At 40.0% G+C, this 19,425-nt stretch overlaps 1 protein-coding gene across 3 annotated transcripts in view; it reads left to right on the top strand.

Annotated features, from left to right (window-relative positions):
• Nucleotides 1-8,248, top strand: part of LOC117401679 (protein CBFA2T2-like) — a 29,919-nt gene extending 21,671 nt beyond the window's left edge. For 2 of the 3 annotated variants that reach the window (XM_034002510.3, XM_034002667.3), the window contains exons 3-11: nt 272-513; nt 1,106-1,195; nt 2,972-3,153; nt 3,302-3,555; nt 4,465-4,601; nt 5,175-5,355; nt 6,726-6,782; nt 7,360-7,550; nt 7,726-8,248. In XM_034002510.3, the coding sequence (XP_033858401.3) occupies nt 272-513; nt 1,106-1,195; nt 2,972-3,153; nt 3,302-3,555; nt 4,465-4,601; nt 5,175-5,355; nt 6,726-6,782; nt 7,360-7,550; nt 7,726-8,013 (1,622 nt within the window). In that variant the 3' untranslated portion in view covers nt 8,014-8,248. The remainder of the gene's footprint in view (nt 1-271; nt 514-1,105; nt 1,196-2,971; nt 3,154-3,301; nt 3,556-4,464; nt 4,602-5,174; nt 5,356-6,725; nt 6,783-7,359; nt 7,551-7,725) is intronic. The other variant, XM_034002583.3, reaches the window with a different exon arrangement.
• The last annotated feature ends 11,177 nt before the right edge of the window (nt 8,249-19,425 follow it).

Here is a 19,425-nt window from a genome sequence, read left to right as displayed (position 1 = left end):
GAGTATTGCAGCAGAATTCTACAGGGCATTTATTGAAAAAACATAATTAAAGAAATGCTTAATTTAGTCTTGCCACAAATGTAAACGTGATATAGCCACAAGGCGTGACATTCATTTTTGGTTTGAGTTTAAAATGTGTTTTTCAATATGGAAATACGTAAAAACCAGTGTATAGCTGAAACCCATTGCCGATTTTCCTTATCAAGATAAATATATATTTTTTGTGTTTGCATGGTTTAAATTCGTTCACCATTTGCTTTGTTCCTGGCAGTGACCAATGGGATCAACCACTCCCCTCCCACGCTGAACGGAGTGCCCTCCCCTCCTCAGAGGTTCAGTAACGGACCTTCATCCTCTTCCTCCTCCTCACTGGCCAATCAGCAGCTCCCTGCCACCTGCGGAGCCCGGCAGCTGAGCAAGCTGAAACGTTTCCTCACCACGCTGCAGCAGTTTGGCAATGACATCTCACCAGAGATCGGGGAGAGTGTCCGCAACCTGGTGCTGGCACTCGTGGTGAGCACAGGCCTTCCAGCCCCCTAGATGGGCTCTTCTGTTCAACAACAGTAATAAGTAGAAACTGGTCAAATATTTTTTTGTCCAGTGCAACGTTTACACCGAACTCCTAAATCATTAAACAGTACAAGTTGAACGACTGCAGTTAATGTTATGTGTTTAATTCTGGTTTTTAATATTGGAGCTATATTACCTGAATTCCATCAACACATAGTTTTATACGGACCTATGTTAGAAAAATGTATGTTGTTTGCTGTTTTGTAATAAGTGCTACTCAGGACTTACCTTAAACAGCAAACAAATATTATTTTACTAAGATAATCATATCCCACATAATGATTTTTGATTTGATATAAAATAATAACTAAAATAAACAAGAAAATAAATGCTGCCAGTGGGACAGTATAATTATCTAAGTTTTTTTTTTTTCATTTATTCTAAAACGAGGCTGCTGTGTTTACTTCTTCAGCAGTGTTTCATCTGACCGTGTTTGTTGGCTAACGCTCACTAATCCAAGGCATATTGTTTTAGTTTAGTTTCTAGAAATGTGTCACATTACACTGAACACCGTTTCTGTGCTGCTTCCCTGTAGAATTCCACGGTTACAATAGAAGAATTCCACGGCAGACTTCAAGAAGCAACCAATTTTCCACTCCGGCCCTTTGTGATCCCCTTTTTAAAGGTACGACTCTGCTCTAGAGGGGGGACCTAGAAACCAAACTAACAGAACAAAACCAGCAGCTAAAAAGACTGGGTTACAAGCCCAAGGAATGGTAGTCATTAAATGTTAAACCCAGCCCAACACCAAGTTTTATAATATTCTCTGAGGTGCATAGATTAATGGCTATCTTAAATTCGGCAGCTTGCTCAGATACATGGAAACATAGTTCAATATTTATATGGAGTGCCGATGCCACTGAACCCACACTGATGTACGCTGTCTTTCGATTCAGTGTATTATTTATTAGGTTCTTGCTCTGCATTCCAGTGTGAAGCCCTTTCTCAGCGTCTTGCTCCAAAAGCTCGGAAGTGTGAAACATGACTATAAAGCCGTCGTTTTCTTTAAGAGGGCACAAAGCCATGTGGAATCCATATCGCATTAATGCAGGCATTCAGCTTCGAGGGCACCTTAAAACTTGCTTCCGCCCGCGGAAGACGGCTAAATGACAAGCAGCATATGCAAGGAGGCATTAACTGGAGAGTGAGGAAGTGGGTGTAATTATGCACACTGGGGCCTGCTTTTCATTATGCTATCATCCGTATCCTCTCAGCTCAAGCCTGCAGTATGTCACAAATTGAAGCTGGAAGAGAATAAAAAAACAACAACCCACCAACGATATTTTATGTGAACAGAATTAATGAGTTGCTTGGATGCACAGTGGCTGTTCCCTCAGGAGTCTTGCATGCAGTGTGCTTTATTTATTCATACTGTAACCTAAAACATTGTGGAGGCGTCAAGAGAAAAGTACGCCACCTAAATGGTCCAGAACCAAACCTTTTAATAACCCTATGTGCCAGAGGAAAGAACTGTAAGCACTTTAGTTTAGAGATCAGATAAATATAAATATAAATATAAATATAAATTTAATTTACAGTAATCCGTCGCGTATCCGACTGCGGTGGAACCAGAGTAAGGGCGGATATGTAAAAAGTCAGATAAATGAATCCTGTTTTAAATACCATTATACACAGCTGTAACAATAGTATATTCACACAATTATTGTTTTGAGATTCATCTTTTATTGGGGAGCTCTCCTAAATCCCTTGTTTAGAAAGATACAGGGTATTAATGCTTGTGACAGGGTAGCCATATGCCGTGTGGGTGCGTGCATTTGCTGCAGAGTGACAGGCAGGAGATTGAGACGGAGGTTAAAGTTGATACGCCCCGCAGGCAAACAGGATTTATTTACATATCAACACACTGAACAGCTCATGTGACACTATCAGCAATGGGAGCTCACAGAGCACATACAACACAACGTACGAAAACGTTGATTTACAATCTCCTGAACTAAACTTCTCTGTTCAATAATAAAGTAACATTGCTGAATAGCTTGATCATGGTGGATAAACAGTTAGGACGGATACGCAACGGATTACTGTACACTATAATGTGTTGGAGTACAAACTGAGATCAAAAGTGCATTGTAATTGGGATTATTTCGAATTATAATCTACAACTGTTTATAGCATAACAAGTAACATGTTTATAGACTGTATATACTTACTCTTAGCCGATCACTAAATGTAAGTGTATATACTTTTAGCGGATCCCTAAACGTAAGTGTTTCCTTTATAATTTGGATATTACTGGTATTTTAATGCAATTTCCATTTAATGCAATTTCTTCGGGGTGCGGTAAACTAAGCCTAGTGGGCATACTCCGCTGGAACGAATGCAGAATCCAATTTCACTGGCATGATCCAAGAGATTCACTCCTATGTGTTTCCACCTGCAGGCTAACCTGCCCCTCCTGCAGAGGGAGCTCCTGCACTGTGCCCGGGCTGCCAAGCAGACCCCAGCGCAGTACCTGTCCCAGCACGAGCACTTGCTGCTCAGCACCACCATGGCCTCCCCCCCTGACTCCTCGGAGCTGCTGCTGGAGACCAACGAGAACGGCAAGAGACGCAGCCCTGACAGGTGAGGCCAGATCCCACTGCTCCACTGGGTATTACTGTTATTAGAAACCGCCGTTTTAAAATCGTGTAAGGAATTATCTTTTGTTATAAATGACATCTCGTGTCAGATGAAGCCTGGTGTTAACAGTGGGTTTTTGTTTCTTGTTCAGAGGTAAAGAGAACGGGTTTCATGAGCGGGTACCTGTCGCCATGGAGCCCCCAGCCAAACGCATCTGCACAATCAGCCCTGCCCCCCGCCACAGCCCTGCCCTGCCGGTGCCCCTCCCACTGAACACTCAGCACCATCCCACACCTCCCCCCCTGCAGCACTACGCCCTGGAGGATGTCACCGGCCCGCACAACTACCGGGACCCCCAGCGCCTCCTAGAGGTCCGAGACGTCAAAGAGCGGCCACGCCATCCAGGTAAGAGGGGAGGGGAGGGGAATTTGGGTCTTCAATCCCTGAAAAAGGGGATCTTGTTTCAGAGTCTTTAGGAGTGACCGCAGTGGTTAAAGTATATTTAGTTAGTAAGCCTAGTAAATAATTACTGAAGTTGAAAAATCAAGGGATGGATATTTTATAAATCTCATGCACCCAAACAAAACGAGAAAATATTTCATTTCTATTCTGGCTTGTAGAAAAACAGTTTCACAGTAGGTGAATGGGTAGCAACACATTTACTAGTTTTAGAAAAGGGCTTTGTGATCAAAAGCACTTTTGTGTCCGCTGCTGTTAGAAACCTCAGCTCAGGAATGAGTGGATGAAACCCAGATTGCAGCTGTTTTCATTAAAGATCTTCAAGCATAGCGTCACATCCACTTATCAGCCCAGGCTGCTGCTGAGACGTGGCTGGCATTCTCCAGCCCTGGCGATTCCCTGACGGAATGCCGCCCAGGCTGCTGCTTTCAAAAGAAAATGATGCCAGCTGACTTCCAGATGTTGATTGTCCAACACATTCTATGCTGATCAATGTCTGTCCTTCATCAAGACCTCCTGGAAAGCTGCAGTCCTTGTGTGGGTCCCTAATTGAGTTATACTGTGCAGGGTAATCGGCTGCACTGTGCAGCCACAGTAGCAGACAGTATAGCGGAGCAGTTCTGAGCCCAGGCCTAGGCACCTGGAGATCCTGGGTGATGAATTCCAGACCAGACAGTTCCAGACAAGCTGTGTATCTTGGCATGAGCAGAGTCTTGGCGACAATAGTGCTGCATCGTGTTATAGGGGGCAGATATCATGAATAAACATCGCTCCTCCTGAGTGTGTAGTTTTTGTTTATTTAACTGACTGAGTTTTAACACTATTTTTCCCCATTTTTGTATTTTTTTTTTTCAGGCACAAACGGGGGCTATCGCGAAGAGCCAATGGACCACAGGCTGACAGAGCGAGAGTGGGCGGATGAGTGGAGACACCTCGATCATGTAAGGCCTGTTGTTTTCGCCAAGGGCAGGACAGAACAAGGAGTGCAAAATGTAATTTAACCCCTTAATGACTGCCTGTTTTTTCACTTGTGTTACCCCCGCAACCTTGCATGTTTTAGATGGGGTTTTTTTTCCACATGCTGTGTAAACACACATTTGACATGAGATTTGCAAACTAGTTTTTGTAACAAATACTTGCTGAAGGGTAGTCTACAGTATCTTGTACATTAACGCAAAGCTATTTCACGATATCTAATGCTATCTGTGTCTGTTACTAACTTTATCTGTTCTTCGTTTCTGTGTCTACAATTTTCACCAGAATTTTTGTTTCAAAGGTTCTGAAGGTGTCAAGACTGTGGAAAGCTTTGAGTTATTATTATATTATCCATACAAACACAAAACCTGCATCACAAAAAAATATTTAAAAAATAACATTTTAACCTCCTAATGAAAAAAAAAAAAATTCACTTGAAACGCAGTTTTGGAACTCATTAGTTTAGCTTTAAAAATCAGACCCCACGTCTTTCTGGCTGTGACTAGCATCTTGTGTGTTTGCTTCCGTCTGTCTGCCAGTCTCTGTGTATCTCCCTGTGACTGACGGCCCTCGCTGTGTCCCTCATACAGGTGCTGAACTGCATCGTGGACATGGTGGAGAAGACGCGGCGCTCCATCGCAGTGCTGCGCCGCTGCCAGGAGGCAGACCGCGAGGAGATGCACTACTGGAGGAGGCGTTCCAGTGAGCACGAGGAGGAGAGGAAGAGCACCCCCTCCAAGCAGAGCAGCCCCCGCGGGGGAGGAGACAGCGGTAAGATCCACACAAACACTGTCTCCCATTTCAGGGCTGTCCCAAGCTGACCCTTCCATTCCTGGTCTGTGTTCTAAATTGTGTAATTGAACCAATTAAACCTCAATCCAGACCCTGAAGTTGTTAATTATATCATTTTGCCTGTTAAACCTGGAGTGAAATGGCCCTCCTGGACCATGATTGGACACCCCTCTTTAGTGGCGCAGTTTGTCCCACGGTGGCCCCATGCGAAGCTTGATTCCAGGGCCCCTATTCTTACCAGTAATACTGCACTATGATACCATGACCAGGGCAACAAGGACGCTATTAAACGTATTGCATTTATTACAGCAATCGCAAAAAAAAGAGTCAGAGACAGAAAGGAACCTTTCATGCTTTCAAAGTGACAACGTCTTCAATTCTAGCTGAATAATCCAATTTTCAGCACAATCGATATCTGCCCTAGTCCAGTCAAACATCCCTGCGACATTGTAGAAAGTAAATCGTTTTTTTTTTTAATTAATTTCACGTTCAGGCAAGAACAGCTTCTCTCCGCTGACGCTACTGTGACAGACACAGTCAAAAGCAGACGCAAGTCAATAATGCTGAGGTTGGGATACATGTCCAGCAGATTTCACTTGTAGATGCAGTTGAGCATCACAAGAGGACGATACATCGGCTGGAAATGCATTTATTTTAATTTGTTTCCAGGTTCATTCAAATAGGCAGCCCTACATGTGCATTCTCCTCACATGTCAAAATGAGTTAATGTTTAAGTGTCTTACCATTGGCAGCTTAGATTGTGGGTAACTACGTGACACATACTGAAATGAACTTGCGCACGGCTTTAAACCCGACACGTTGTTGTTTATGGTTTGTGGCGTAAAATGGCTAATAAGTCATTAATTCTGGTGCAGACTTGAGGTGAATATACGTTTTTTGAATACTGAGTCACAACAACAGGGGCCCCTTGCTGTCTGGGGCCCCATGCAATTGCATGAGCTGTGTGTGCCTAAAACTGCCCCTATTTGTATTTAATCTATTTACTCCGCAATTTGCACTCAATTTAATTAAATTCTACCTACTTCATTTCTTAAAAAATAGTTCATCATTAAATACCTTGATACAGATACACGTTTATTATTTTGTAAAAAAAAAAAAAAAAAAGTTTTGTTAAAATGATTGACTTTCATCCCCTGCTGCCTTCAGTTCAAGACAGCCTGGGCCCTCTAGTGGTCAGCATAGAGATGTGATTAATAATGTGCAATGTAACAAGACAAAAATATTCAATACTAACAAAATAGAGTTTTTCAAAAAAGGCGTTGAAACAGAACTAAAGTGCATGAACAGTAATGTGCAATGTGTCTAAAGTGTGTATTCTCTTTTCACAGATTCCCAGTTCACACCCCGGTCTGGTTACGTCCCGGATGAGATCTGGAGAAAAGCTGGTAAGAACTTAAATTGCGGTGTATGGTTGCTGTACTGTTCAGGATTAACATTCCCAGAAAAGAGAAATAATACAAATAAATCAAACGTGGATTAGTCAACTGCCGTGGCTCCCTGCTGAGTGCCTCTGACCGCTAAAAGCCCTTTTCAAGCCAAAGGCTCAGAAAGGGGCCTTTGTATAATGAAATGAGAGCGTCTACATCTCCTATAATAAAAAAACATGACAAAAGGAGACTTAATTAAAATAGGCAACCAGAAATAAAATTCCCTGGGATTATATCAGCTGCCTTGAGTGCACAGGGTTTATCTACAAAATGACTAAAGCGGGGTAGTCAAGTGTGAAATCCTGCTTGGCCAGATTTTCTCTTTTTTTTTTTTTTATAACAATGAAAACTGTTCTGTTCTTAAACTGGAAAGAAGCGACCATAAAATGAATGAGATATTTTGAGTTTTATTTCACAATTATTATTTTTTTAAATCAAGCAAAAGTTTTCTAAATCTGGCCCAAAATGTCACGGAGGGGTAATAAATTGAGTGTGTCGCGCCAGCGGGTCCTGACGGTAGTTTCTCCCTGTGCAGAGGAGGCGGTGAATGAGGTGAAGCGGCAGGCCATGGGCGAGGTGCAGAAAGCCGTGGCAGAGGCTGAGCAGAAGGCCCTCGAGCTGGTCACTGTGGAGAGAGCCAGGATGGAGAAGACCCTGGCAGAGGCCAAGCGCCAGGCCACCAAGGACGCCATCCAGGTCATCAACGAGCAGGAAGACTCCAGCGAGGTGGGTGTTCGGTAATGCTGCTACCAGAGTCCAGTTCTGTCTGAAATAGATTTCCCTGCTGCATTTTGAAAAAACTAGCCCTCTGTCTCTAGTATATGATGAGTAAGAGTAAAGGTTTTTTAAACTTTCCTAAAAGGGGTACAGACTGACGTAGCTTTCGTTGTTGTGTTTTCAGAGCTGCTGGAACTGCGGTCGCAAAGCCAGTGAAACCTGCAGCGGCTGCAACGCGGCCCGTTACTGCGGCTCATTCTGTCAGCACAAGGACTGGGAGAGGCACCACCTGATCTGCAGCCCAGGACTCCAGGCGCAACCCAAACCCCCCTCCGCAGTGCCAGGCAGGGCAGCGGGCAAGTTCCCAGACAGCGTGGCTACAGCCAGCCCAGCACTGGAGAAGATCACCACGACTGCCTCCAGGTCATCGACACCAGCCTCTGTCTCAGCCGCGGAGACCAATGGACACTAAGACCCTCCGTGGAGAACTGGAGGGTATCTTTCAAAGCCATTAACTTTTCAACTGTATATTGTCAATGACACAAACAGAATCCCTTCAAAGCAACTGATCATCCACACCTAAAAAGAGGGACACTTTCTTGGATTTTGGTTGGGACCTATTGAAAGGTGTCCATTCCCTCCATTGTAATATTGTAATGCTTAAAAAAAAAAAACAGGGACCTTCTTTTCCTCAGTACCCAATCCCATGTTAAATAGCTGATGCGGAATTAGAGGTCAAATGAACAATCCCTTCTAATGAGGAACAGTTGGTTCTCTACCTTTCTTCTGGACTCTGGATTGCTGCCGAGTTATGAGTTACAAGCCCCTGCTGGTGAGAATCCAGACTGCCTGTGGATGTCTTCTAAGCATCAGTCCAGAGCTGCAATTCCTTCTTGAAGCTGCTGGCTCATTATTTGTTGTTTTTTCTTTTCTTTCACTGTCCTACAGTTCTGTTGGCATCTCAGGAGTTTATTGTATATGTTATTATGTTAAATCGTTAAATAAATGAAAAAAGAAAGAAATGTTGTTTTTTTGTGTGTATGTGTGTGTGTATGGGAGTTTGAATATTTAAGGTGTGTGTGTGTTTGATAACTTGCGTACCATATGAGGACATAGGCCACACCCTTTTGTTTAAACATTTGAACATTTAAAAAAATCGCTTCAAAAGAAAACTTTAAATGCAGGAGTATTTACTTTAGCCCTGACTTTAGAATAATAAATCTACAGTATATTGGTACCAATGCAACATCCTCACAAACCTGTGTGTGTTTGTGTAAAGAGAAAAACAAGAACCTCTTTACAAAGCCTCATTTTTAAGGAATAATGAACTTGGAAGCCACCCTCTCTGTCTCCTAAGAAGATGAACAATGAGATGAGATCCAGATCCAGAAGCTCACTGTGTTCTTATTGTCAGGGACTGAAAGTGCAGCATCTTAAAACCAGACTTCATGTGACATATGGCAGGTTTAGATTGATATCAGTGTGCCGTGATTATCTGGCTGACAAAGATAGATAACATTTTAATCAACTCTCTGCTGGGTGCAAAGAAAGATTGGGTACATGAGCCAACAACTTGGATGGCGGAGCCAACAGATAGACTTAATGTGTTAACAGGCTCATCATCCATAACTATTAAACTCTCAATAGAGCTGAGTTTCGAAGTACTAAGAGAAAACTAATAAAATACACGTATTCCTTTTCTTTTCATGTTTGTAAGCTTGTATGGGTTACCATTGCCCATTGCAACTACCTGTGGAAAGAGACAACTGGTCAGTCTTTAAAAACAAGTGCAAGAAGAAGCACTAATTAGTAGTCAGTTGCTAAGTTTACACTCCCTGTAAATCGCTAACATAAAGTTTTTCTTGAACCAACTCAGCATGACCAGTTGAAACCCAGCACAGCCAGCCCCAACCTGCATTGCTCTGGCCAGGTATATGATAAAAGTGAACATGGATTAGAAGAGACAAAGGGACATATTTTCAAAGCATTTAATTAACTTCTTTGAAAAGTAGAAAAAAATATGTAAATGTTATAAACTGAGAAACAACCTTGAGAGTGCTGAAGAGAACTGGGATTGTATTACTTAGTTGATTTGGTTCCAGTTTTGTAAAATCAGCATGACATTTTCTAGATAAAGTTAACCCAAGACACTATTGTTTTACCTTTGTCCAAGGCGACTTACAGAGACTAAGGTTTGTGAACTACGCATCAGCTGCAGAGTCATTTACAACAGTGTGTCACCCGAAAGACAGAGCACAAGGAGGTTAAGTGACTTGCTCAGGGTCACACAGCGAGTGGGCTAGGATTTGAACCGGGGACTTCCTAGTTACAAGCCCTTTTCTTTAGCCACTGGACAGCCTCATTTACACCACCTCATATGTAGCACAGAGGGAAGAACAAGAGGACATAAGTGGAAGCTGAGTAAAAGTAAGTCTAGACCAGAAAGGTAGATGCACTTTTTAACGCAAGTTCTAAATGCATGGAATAGCCTACCAGGTGAAGTAATAGAAACTAAAACACTGGGAGCATTAAAAAAAGTAAATAATCCCCCCCCCCCCCCCCCCAAAGCTAGTTAAAGCAGATGAATCTATTATTGTTGCAAACTTGTACTGTGGTTTTATATACCAGATGGGTATCTAGTAAGAAAACCAGTAAATACGTGTTCCAATTCTCAACGCTTCCAGCATTTGCTGGGATTTGAAGCTGGGCTGCCCATCTGTTAACATGTTGCCAGACTGGAGGTGAAGACTGGCAATAATGTATTCAAAAGGAGGTGCTTTATTAGTTGAGCTTTTGGTCGGGAATAGTGGATTAGTCACACCAACAAAAAAAGGATTTAGTCAAACCCAGAGGCAACTGTCTGATTAAATCAATTTAATTAAAAAAAAAATAATAATAATAGTGGATAAATTCCCTTCATCATCCTGCTATTAAAATCTTCAGAAATTTCCTGCTGGCCTCCGTCCATCTTGGTCCTGTTAATGACCAGTTAATTACTCCTCTTTTAAAGCATTTTAACATCATTACTGAAAACAGACTCCTGGGAACTGAAGCAATGATGTCTACAAATTGAATGAACACATTTTCAGCAATTCCTCTATTCTGTTTCAAGAAGGTCCTGGCTGCTGCTTGAGCAGTTTCTTACCATTGTTTTCCTTGGTTTCTAGCTGGTCACAAGCAGTAGTTATCTGGGTTTACACTATAAAGTTCTGTAGTTGGTCAGAACTAGAAGTTGCTGTTATTTCCAGTTATCCTGGTTTAATGCAACTGTTTTCACTAACATGTTTGTGCACAATTGTATAATATAACCTATATATAATATAGTATATAGAAATACTAAAATAAACTTACATTCAATTTCCTTTAGTATTTCTGAATTCAGCAAATTGTTGTTTGTTTAATACTTATAGGTCATAGTATAGTGTATGTATAACACAAAACCATTTTAACAAATATTAATGTAGTTACAGTACAGTTTTGCATCTAGAAAATTTGAATTTTGCCAAAAAAGTGTATATGTGTGTGAGTAATGTGTGAAGTTACCATGGCATCAAAATCCTATAAGAACCTTCGCTGTTTGTTTTCAAACACACTTTTCCTTGACAAAGGCATGTTAAACATAAACATGGGGAATAGGATATATTAACAGAAATGAACTTGTCTGTTGCCACGTTCTTATTTTTTCCCTGTGCATCGAATCATCGAATTTCACTCATTTTAAGGTCGTTTTTCATTGCAACCATTCTTTAATGTGAGTGCCATCATTAAACAATATCACCTTGTAATATTCCATTTATGTAATTGCTTCTACCATGTCTCCTCTGCATCTGCAGTCTCCATTTGAATCTATTTGAAACTGAGTCTATATGTGAAATGTGTAGGATGGGAACTTGGCTGACTGCCATTGTCCCGTTTGTTGCAATTTCAGTCAGGTATTATTAACTGGGATATGCATTTCATAGTCTGTTGCACTTGAATTGGTTTGTTTATAAATGTGCAAAAATGAATACAAACACATAGCTGTGCCTTGAAATAGGTGTAGTTATAACTTTATCAACCTCCTGTAATCGGAGAGTAAAAATGTGTTCACAGATTCTCCTCTGTTGCAACAATGCTTTATAGCATTCTATAGACTAGGGCTGGATTAAATCAAAACTATGGCACCGTCATAGCTATTATAATGTAGAACTATGGGGGTGACATAAACTTTAATATAATTCAGGCCCTATGAATGATAGATGATGCATGTTACAATTTGCGCTCCTGTTTCGCGATCACACCATTTTGATCCCATTTCTTTTTTGTTTGATAACAGGGTTAAGATGTAGTTGTGTGTCATATGTTATTACTGGGGGTTTCAACACATTAGAAATTGGATCAAACCCAACACGGTTCTCATTGCCACCTATACAGGTCCCTGTTACTCCCCATAGTGAGGGGTATTATTGCCTAATTACACTTCCTGCACCCTGATTGGCTGGAAAACCACCAATGCTTGAATACTCTCAATATCTTTGGAGGTTTACACTGTGTTTTTAGTGTTCAGACCCTTTTGTAATTGCTACCTCCATCCAGTATTCTGGTATTACAAATTAACCAGTGTCTTTACATCCTGAAGGATACTGCACCTGCTCTCCACTGTGTATCACAACATGTTCCAAAAACACGTTATTAACGGCAGAATGGAAATCAACCAAAAAAAAGGAAATTGTGAAAAATAAACTAGCAAAATAGTTTAGAGCCGTTTCCACGCAGTTTTTCATTCTGTGATTCTATCCGATTCTTGACCCACACATTATTTAAAGGCTGCTAAAATGTGTTTGTATGCATTCTCTGTGATTAGACAGTGTTTTGGAACACAATACTGCATTACAATCTTTAGAAAGAATAAGAGAAAGGGCAAACAGGCTTTTGCATGGGCACAGCACCCCCTTGTGGTGTTAATTAGGTATTTCCATGATCAGCGTTGTGCGTGCCATTATCTGTGTTACTGCTACTGTATGTCTGATGTCTGTATATTCATCCATAGTCTTTGTATTATACTCTGTTCCCAAATAGTGTTTTTGGTCTATTTTACAAGAGACACCTGTAGAGTTGAAAAAAAGGGGAACAACCTACCTAAATAAGAAAGAAGAAAAATGAAGATTAAAAGTTGGTCCATCAAAACATAATCTATCAACGTTGAGTATTGTCTTTAATTGTTACCTATTTTTTTCTGTGACCACACCTCATGTTTCAGACACTGAATATAAACAGAATAATGTATGGGTCTGTGACAGGCTGACCGGGGTAAGGAGACTCAGAGTCAGGATGTGCAGGGAAAATAAAAGACTTTTAATTAAACAAAATACACAAAACAAAAGGCACAATGGCCAACCAAAAAGACAAACACAAAAACAGGCTCTAAACAAACTATACTCTTTTATTGAGATTTTACATTTTTTTACATTTACACCCATTCGTTTTTTCATTCATTTTACATTTCTTTTAAAGATGACATTCATGCATACAGACATACATTTTGTTTTAAAAGCATTTAAAATACATTTAAAAACACCAAGACAATTGTGCTTTGTACATGGTTAAAACAGACACAGATTAAAATCAACATGAAAAAAACCTGTGCTGTTTTAAAAGTGACTGGAATAAAAGAACCATCTATAAAAAACCAGTGCTTGTGAGGGCCGGGGAGTGCTCTCTAAAAAGGTTCAAAAGTGAACATAAAACTATATTACTAAAACAGGGACAGGGGAAAAGGGACAGTGTATAAAAACAGTGAGTTAAAATTCTAAAATTTTAAAACACTTAAAATGTAACTTTTAATAGTTAACATTAAAAATCTTTTAGATACATAAAACAAAACAAAACAAAATCAAATAAAACATTCAAAGTAAATCAAATAAAAGTCCATAAAACTGAAACAAAAAGACTACATAAAACCAGGGCACCGTTCAAAAACGGTCATGCCAGCTAAAAAGGGCGGAATGCTGGCATGACAAAATAAATAAAAGGCTTAGTGGTGCCCCGTAGTCCCGCTCCTAGGAGCTAGCGGTTCCAGTTTTTTCCTTTATTCCATCTTCACGTCCTGAAGTCCGGCGATCCTCCACTCCGCGCAGGCCTTGTCCTTCCCGAGGGTCCGGATGTCCAGAATTACAAAGTCCTTGATAAGAGTTTGTGCCCTTCTGGTCATGGTGATATACTATACCAAAAATAACCACTCACGCTCTCATACAGGTCTTCTCACTCTCACAAACACTCACCAACTAACATACCCAACCACTCCCTTTTATACAGGTGCCTGGGCTAATTCACACCTAATTAGCTCAGGCACATTCCACACATTCCTCACACAAACTCACTGAACCACACCCCAAACTCACTCTAAACAATACAAAAACCACAAAACCACCACAAAATAGGCTGCACCCCATCACAGGGTCACAATATATTATCACACATAGTGTCTGTCTCACAGGTTGGTTTTGGTCAGTCATGCACGATTGGCACAGATGTCATTTATAACCACCTACTGCTGCAAGTAGTATTCTGAGCATGACTCATTTTCTCACAAAGTCACATAGGGCTGCATACTTTCAGCGTTGTTTTAATAGTCAGCAGATGGCACATTTTAAAAGACTGTTATAAACAGACATGGTTTAAAACTGAACATGGTTGTGGAATACTGCAGCTTTAAGTGCTAGACACTATTGTCAGTTTGACTTAACAAAGTCATGGGCTTTACCACGCATGCTGGAGTGTTACATTAACTTTTTAAGCAGATCAAGTACTACATCAGGTTACTGTAATCAGCACCCATGCCGCATTGATGGGTATTATAAATCATCAATGTTACATTAATATATGATCAGCAATGACCTATGTCTCCAATAGGTGGCACCATTGTGCAAGATTTTGAATATTGTTATTGCAATTTAATGGACAAAATTTGCAAAAGATTTTCTACTTTGGTCCTGCAGTAAAAACAAAACAAAAAACAACAACAAAAAAAAACAACATTTTCTTCCTTAAAATAAGACTTTTTTCACTCCTGCCCTATTTTATTTTTTCAGCATTTAGCCCCCTGTGCATTTTGCTGAAGGCACCAGCTGGAATCTTTATCTACAACCAAGTCTTTTTTGTTCCTTTCTCATGGGAATAAATAGATGTGTACAATGTATATACAAGCTTATATTAGGGACAGCCTGCCATATGCTGCACACACTTTTTCTTTCACGTGATTAATTCATTTCACTGTAAAGGTGTTAATTAGGGAACAAACCTGAGTTGGAAGATCCTAGTGCTGGCCTTGCTGTCACATACTGTCACTTAACAAGCAATACCGGTAAAAGGCAACAGTGCAATGAAATGCACAAGCTGTTTTTTTTAATACATTATGTTTACTGATGTAAAACAGATTGTTACTTTCCCAGCGCATCATGAATACTGATTCTCTTCAATCTGAGCTGAAGACTCTGACGATCAAATCGTCTCTATTGATTTTAGCAACAGTCTTCAATCCTGGAGAGTCACTGGAATGCAGAATCCATATTTGGACATAATGTGCTGCATGGGGACTGCGCTCTGCAGAATGGTGTCACATACGTAATTATTGACTCTCGATTCAAAGATTTAACTGGGGTAAAAATGATTCAGTTTTGCTAAATTGTCATTAGTTCTGTTAGTCTTGAGAAGTAAAAGGAACCGGTTTGTTCAACCTAACCCCTGACCTTCTCATTTTCAATATACAAATATATAAGACACAACCTTTACCTTTAACCTGACCCCATTTACATCACTGTAGGGTTGTTAAGAACATTGGATATTACATTTAACTGCATGCTAAAGGTATTTTACATTTTACACTAAACTGATTTAATGCAGCACCTGCTTTTTTTATTATTTTTTTTTTTTTTTACAAGGAAACAGGATTCGTAGCTACACTCATGCTAACCAATCCATTAACCGTTGTTTCACATACACTTTTCTTCATTCATTTTCCAAAGTAACAGTTTCAAATGTGCTGGACTCTACTGCCAATCAAAGTCCACAATACAGTATAGAAATCTAGAAACAGGCATCGAATACAAGCTAATATAGTATACTCTGCAGATCTGAAATTCATGACTGGCACCCTGTGCCGTGGGGAGTTCTGTTTGGATTGGGTGTGTCCAATACCAAAACTAGGAGAGCCCATGGTGTATACAAACTTGTATATCAAGATATCCATTTTTAAAATAAGGAACTTGATGTGAAGAGGGATCCTGAATTCCTCATGACACAGGCTGTACTTCACACCCCTGCTGGATTTGTCTGCAGTCTCTTACTCCTATATACTAGGACAGTACATATAGTACTACTCAGATAATGCAAGACAGCTTGGATGCCAACTGCTTACATACTAGTGAGAGATGTGTTAGACAGCAGGTTGTGCTGATGTAACACTTGGCAAGCAATCGCATTTATTTAGAAAGGGCCTCAATGAGATAGTATTTCAATAAGGGCTAGTGAACTGGTTCACAGTTTTGCTTCTGAACTGTGCAACAGTTCGCCACCGCTAGCTGCTGTGCACTGGTTTTCATTATAAATATCTGTCATCATGCGCTGCCTCTGATTTAAGACTGCATCACCTTGGCTGGCGATTGCTTCACCCGCTACCATGGACCCCTTCATTAGGATGCATGCTTTGTTAAGAAGCATTAAACGGCTGGCTTCGAAAGACGTCATTATAAGGAGGATGGATTTTAATTCACATGTCGCACCTGTCCTCCACCATGTCAGTCAGAGTATAACCTTAACCCTGAGAGGGAATCATAGTCCTCGTATTCTCTGTGCTTGTCACAACACAGACCTTACTTCAGGTCATCATGTCATGTTCGGTGAGGTATTATTGAAAATGCTAAATATAAAGGTTGTGCAGTTGTATGGAGAAAGTGGTAAGCAGTTCAGAATAGAAAATGTCTCTTATACATTAAATCAGTACTTAAATCAGTACTGTACCAGTAGTAGTAATTGACCATTTTTTATTTGAACTTTTAATAAGGTAACATTTCCCATATGTTATTCAAAGTGCATTAACTGTGATCTCTGCAGTGCTTTACGCTGATTTTGAACCAGCCTACCTACAAAATGATCTGGGTCACTGGTAAATACTGCATGTTTCTCTTGTCAATGTGTTACAGCTCTCTGGTGTGTTTTACTTTGGCATTTTCCGCACAATTAATGAGCAGCTCTTCTTGGCAACCCACTGACTGTGCTATAGACGTCTACCCACTGACATTTACTAGCAAATCAGTTATACATCTGCGCAGGAAGCATTCATTCCCACTTTAAAAGGGTAACAGATGACTGAATTGCGTTTGTGTGTCAATCTTGTTGTTTCCCTTATACCTGAGCTCAGTCTCCTTCTCATTTATACAGCATTCAGCATTCTGGTCTCTGAGTCTCTTTGCCGACGCTGCCGCGTCACAGGACCGTATACTGTCATCTTCTAATCGTGGAATTGTAATATTTATTTCTGACATTCAAACAGTACTCGGCGATAATGTTGCTGTTGCTAAAAAGAAGGAAATTGATTTTTAAAACATTTGTCGCTCCTTTAAAAGGTTTCACTGCTGAATTTTAAAATCCCATTGGTCCTTGCATTAAACAAATTTACATTTTCAATAGTCAGTGATAGACAGCAGCTACTAATGTCTGTACAGCAGAATCTCAGCTAAGTGCATTTCCTGGTCTAAAACCATCCTGTTTAGTGGAACATAACACTGAGAAACAAGAGCTAGAAATTGTACATCGTTGATACAGTAGTTGTATGGAGCTAATATATAGGATATAAAAACCTTCTTCATTTTCACAAAATTCAGAGCTAGCTACTCTGATATAAAGGGGAAGTGATAAAATATTACAAATAATGTTTACAAAAGAAACTACAATAGAGAATGAAAATGCACACGATAAAGGATATTAAAGAGGTAATTAAATAGTATACATATGGATTAAATAGTATTACACATGGATTCAGTAGTATTGCATTGTATTACAGGTATATAAGAGTTTGTTGTTTAATATTTGGCATTTGCAGGTGGGTCACAGTACAGGGCTTGCTTGTCAGTTACTGTGTACAGCTAAGGGCGTATTTGATTTTGTTAAACTAAGCCACGTTTCAGAAACCATTCATGATATTAAAGTCCAACTGAAACCATTTTACCAAAACCGTTAGACCATGTCAGAGGTGTCACAAGGTCAAATGAAATAGGACATTGAACCCGGCCATTACCAATAAAAACAAACGTGTGTTTTCCTAAAGCTAGACGTCTCAAAAGTTCACTACTACGTGGCAAAATGAATCACCAAATGGAAGCTGACAAACGAAGCATGAGCACAGACAATGGGAAACGATACAAGAGTGGTTTGTATTTCATACAGTCCAATAAAAAGAATCGCTTTTTATGCATTGACAATTTTAGAACTCATTTTCTAATTGAAAAAAAAAAACATTTCTATGACTCACAGTAATGCTTTTGACATTAATATATCTGCAAATCTGAGACTTCGTATCCATGCTTGATTAAGGGCATCAAACCTCTTCATAAAGTTCTTATAAAACGGAACCTGTTTTTATTTAATCACATACACAACGCTCTAAAAGCCTGGTAAAGTGCAGCAGTAAGCTAATGCAGAAAGATCGTATGGACAAACAATTCTTGGAAATAGCATGGTGCTAATCATGGCAACCTAATGGGCTTTAAATGAACACGATTGCATATTGTTACAGTACAAAATGCAAACTGTGGTTATTTCAATGAAATGTGTGTACATCACTGTTTCAGAATACTTTTTAATTGCAGCAGACTAATTCAATTCCTGTAGAGGCCTGTTTACTGTTTTCTAGCTGTGCTGTTATGCCGCAAGATGATATAGTAGGTATATGTGTGTCTCTAATGGTGTTCAGCATCCAGTTAGGAGATTGAGAGTGATTCCCTTTCCCTTACCAAGTGATCATCAATGAGATTGTAATGGTGCTACAATGGTTCTGTTCTATATTGTATCAAGACCGCTGTGCAATTGCTCAAAATCCTCTGTTGTTACTGCTGGAAAGTGGCCTGCTAATGGTTCTGCCAACGTTTCTTCAGTGTAATACCCTGGGATTATATATTGTATACAGCATAATGCATGTCTTAGGGTGACTGTTTCTTAGAATAGAAACCATGAAGATTGCCTTTGGGAAAGTTTTGAAATAACGGTTACAGGTTATCAATACTTGACTCTGCATTATCCTGTATAACCTTGTTTATTTGGAATATGCATTCGAGATTTAGGCATAAACTTCTGAAGCAACCTTCACAAATGAATGGATGTATTTAATACCTGCCAATAAAAAAGTCTTAAAGGCAAGTACGAGCACGAGTAGAGGATTGGCTGAAATGATCGCCAAGGTTTCTAACTGGAATGAACATTAGAGACTTGGAATGTTTCATTATAAGGGCATTTTAAAAGGCAGTTAACATGGGAACACACATGTCGTGCATACTTTCTAATGGTATACCAGTGGTATTGGTTTCTGTAAAAGGCAGCACCATGCAGTTTAATGACCCTCTCTCTTGATAAGCTCTTTGCCGTACATAATCCACTGCTGCGGCACTAGCCGTCTCTATGAGATTATATTGGGAAAACGTCTGCCAGTGTGACAGATGCAAGTACAGGCCTGCCAATATAAAATGTATTATTGTGCCAGTGAATAAAAACTATGACCCCGTCACAGGCAATACTTTCAAATTATTTTTAATAAACAGTTAGAGCGAGTATTGATTTTCTGTAAGAAGAAATGAACCTTGAGTAACAACAAGACAGCTGAATGGAGACGCTCAAGCCTTTTAAAAAGCCGTGG

The sequence above is a fragment of the Acipenser ruthenus genome, chromosome 18 (assembly GCF_902713425.1).
Source record: "Acipenser ruthenus chromosome 18, fAciRut3.2 maternal haplotype, whole genome shotgun sequence".
Lineage (NCBI taxonomy): Eukaryota > Metazoa > Chordata > Actinopteri > Acipenseriformes > Acipenseridae > Acipenser > Acipenser ruthenus.
The sequence above is the reverse complement of the archived record's forward strand: the minus strand, read 5'-3'. Positions and strand labels throughout refer to the sequence as shown.